The sequence below is a fragment of the Sardina pilchardus genome, chromosome 12 (assembly GCF_963854185.1).
Source record: "Sardina pilchardus chromosome 12, fSarPil1.1, whole genome shotgun sequence".
Taxonomy (NCBI): domain Eukaryota; kingdom Metazoa; phylum Chordata; class Actinopteri; order Clupeiformes; family Clupeidae; genus Sardina; species Sardina pilchardus.
This window is the reverse complement of record NC_085005.1, coordinates 34,315,503-34,318,002: the sequence shown is the minus strand read 5'-3', so window position 1 is coordinate 34,318,002 and position 2,500 is coordinate 34,315,503. Positions and strand designations below refer to the sequence as shown.

General features: G+C 45.4%; 1 protein-coding gene across 1 annotated transcript in view; it reads left to right on the top strand.

The window, feature by feature from the left end:
- syne1a (spectrin repeat containing, nuclear envelope 1a) overlaps positions 1–2,500 on the top strand; it is a 188,354-nt gene that overhangs the window by 127,856 nt on the left and 57,998 nt on the right. Inside the window, exons 65-66 of the mRNA XM_062550345.1 lie at positions 1,610–1,792; positions 2,291–2,437. Of these exons, the coding sequence (XP_062406329.1) occupies positions 1,610–1,792; positions 2,291–2,437 (330 nt within the window). The remainder of the gene's footprint in view (positions 1–1,609; positions 1,793–2,290; positions 2,438–2,500) is intronic.

The window sequence follows — 2,500 nt, the reverse complement described above, 5'->3', positions numbered from 1 at the left end:
TAGCTCAACACAATATAACAACACAATATAACAACACAGTGGAGAGACTAGCTCAACACAATATAACAACACAGTGGAGAGACTAGCCCAACACAATATAACAACACAGTGGAGAGACTAGCCCAACACAATATAACAACACAGTGGAGAGACTAGCCCAACACAATATAACAACACAGTGGAGAGACTAGCTCAACACAATATAACAACACAGTGGAGAGACTAGCCCAACACAATAGAACAACACAATATAACACAGTGGAGAGACTAGCCCAACACAATATAACAACACAGTGGAGAGATTAGCCCAACACAATATAACACAGTGGAGAGATTAGCTCAACACAATACACAGTGGAGAGACTAGCCCAACACAATATAACAACAGAGTGGAGAGATTAGCCCAACACAATATAACACAGTGGAGAGACTAGCTCAACACAATATAACAACACAATATAACAACACAATATAACAACACAGTGGAGAGACTAGCTCAACACAATATAACAACACAGTGGAGAGACTAGCCCAACACAATATAACAACACAATATAACAACACAATATAACAACACAGTGGAGAGACTAGCTCAACACTATATAACAACACAGTGGAGAGACTAGCCCAACACAATATAACAACACAGTGGAGAGATTAGCCCAACACAATATAACAACACAGTGGAGAGATTAGCTCAACACAATACACAGTGGAGAGATTAGCTCAACACAATATAACAACAGAGTGGAGAGATTAGCCCAACACAATATAACACAGTGGAGAGACTAGCTCAACACAATATAACAACACAGTGGAGAGACTAGCCCAACACAATATAACAACACAGTGGAGAGACTAGCCCAACACAATATGACAACACAATATAACAACACAGTGGAGAGACTAGCTCAACACAATATAACAACACAATATAACAACACAGTGGAGAGACTAGCCCAACACAATATAACAACACAATATAACACAGTGGAGAGACTAGCCCAACACAATATAACAACACAGTGGAGAGACTAGCCCAACACAATATGACACAGTGGTGAGACCAGCCCAACACAATATTACAACACAGTGGAGAGATTAGCTCAACACAATATAACAACACAGTGGAGAGACTAGCTCAACACAATATAACACAGTGGAGAGACTAGCCCAACACAATATAACAACAGAGTGGAGAGACTAGCCCAACACAATATAACACAGTGGTGGAGCTAGCCCAACACAATATAACAACAGAGTGGAGAGACTAGCTCAACACAATATAACAACACAGTGGAGAGACTAGCTCAACACAATACACAGTGGAGAGACTAGCTCAACACAATATAACAACACAGTGGAGAGACTCGCCCAACACAATATAACTCAACACAATATAACAACACAATATAACAACACAGTGGAGAGACTAGCCCAACACAATATAACACAGTGGAGAGACTAGCCCAACACAATATAACAACACAGTGGAGAGACTAGCCCAACACAATATAACAACACAATATAACACAGTGTGTGTGTGTGTGTGTGTGTGTGTGTGTGTGTGTGTGTGTGTGTGTGTGTGTGTGTGTGTGTGTGTGTGCAGGACCTGCTGGCTCAACAGGAGTCTCTTCAGGCCACTCTGCAGGAGTTCCAGGAAGTGGCGGAGCAGCTCAGTAAGCAGGTGCACCCCTGCGCCATGGCAACCTACCATGCCGACCACCTGTCACTCACACAGCGCCTGGCAACAGTGGAGCATGCCCTTTGCAGGCAACAGTCTGCACTGCAGGTACGAGACATGGCGAGTACTCTGCACATACACTCCACTAGCCCTCCTGTGTGTGTGTGTGTGTGTGTGTGTGTGTGTGTGTGTGTGTGTGTGTGTGTGTGTGTGTGTGTGTGTGTGTGTGTGTGTGTGTGTGTGTGTTGGGTTGAGTATTAAATAGTGTGTGTCCTCAGGATTGAGGAGATGTGGCGTCTTTGGCAGTGTGTGTGTGTGTGTGTGTGTGTGTGTGTGTGTGTGTGTGTGTGTGTGTGTGTGTGTGTGTGTGTGTGTGTGTGTGTGTGCGTGTGTGTGAGTGTGTGTGTGTGAGTGTGTGTGTTGGGTTGAGTATTAAATAGTGTGTGTCCTCAGGATTGTGTGTGTGTGTGTGTGTGCAGTGTGCATCATCCTGCTGTGTGTGTGTGCTCCTCCTGCTGTAATCTGTGTGTGTGTGTGTGTGCAGTGTGCATCATCCTGCTGTAATCTGTGTGTGTGTGTGTGTGTGTGTGTGTGTGTGCTCCCTAGGCTGGGCTGCAGGAGCTGGACTCTCTGTTGGAGCAGCTGGACTCTCTGGCCGATGTGTGTGAGGACGCAGAACAGGTGCTGAAGCAGGCGGACCCGGCACACACTCCAGAACCAGACCGCCTCCAGCACCGCATGGACACACTCAAGGTGTGTGTGTGTGTGTGACTGTGTGTGTGTGTGTGTGTGTGTGTGTGTGTGTGTGTGTGTGTG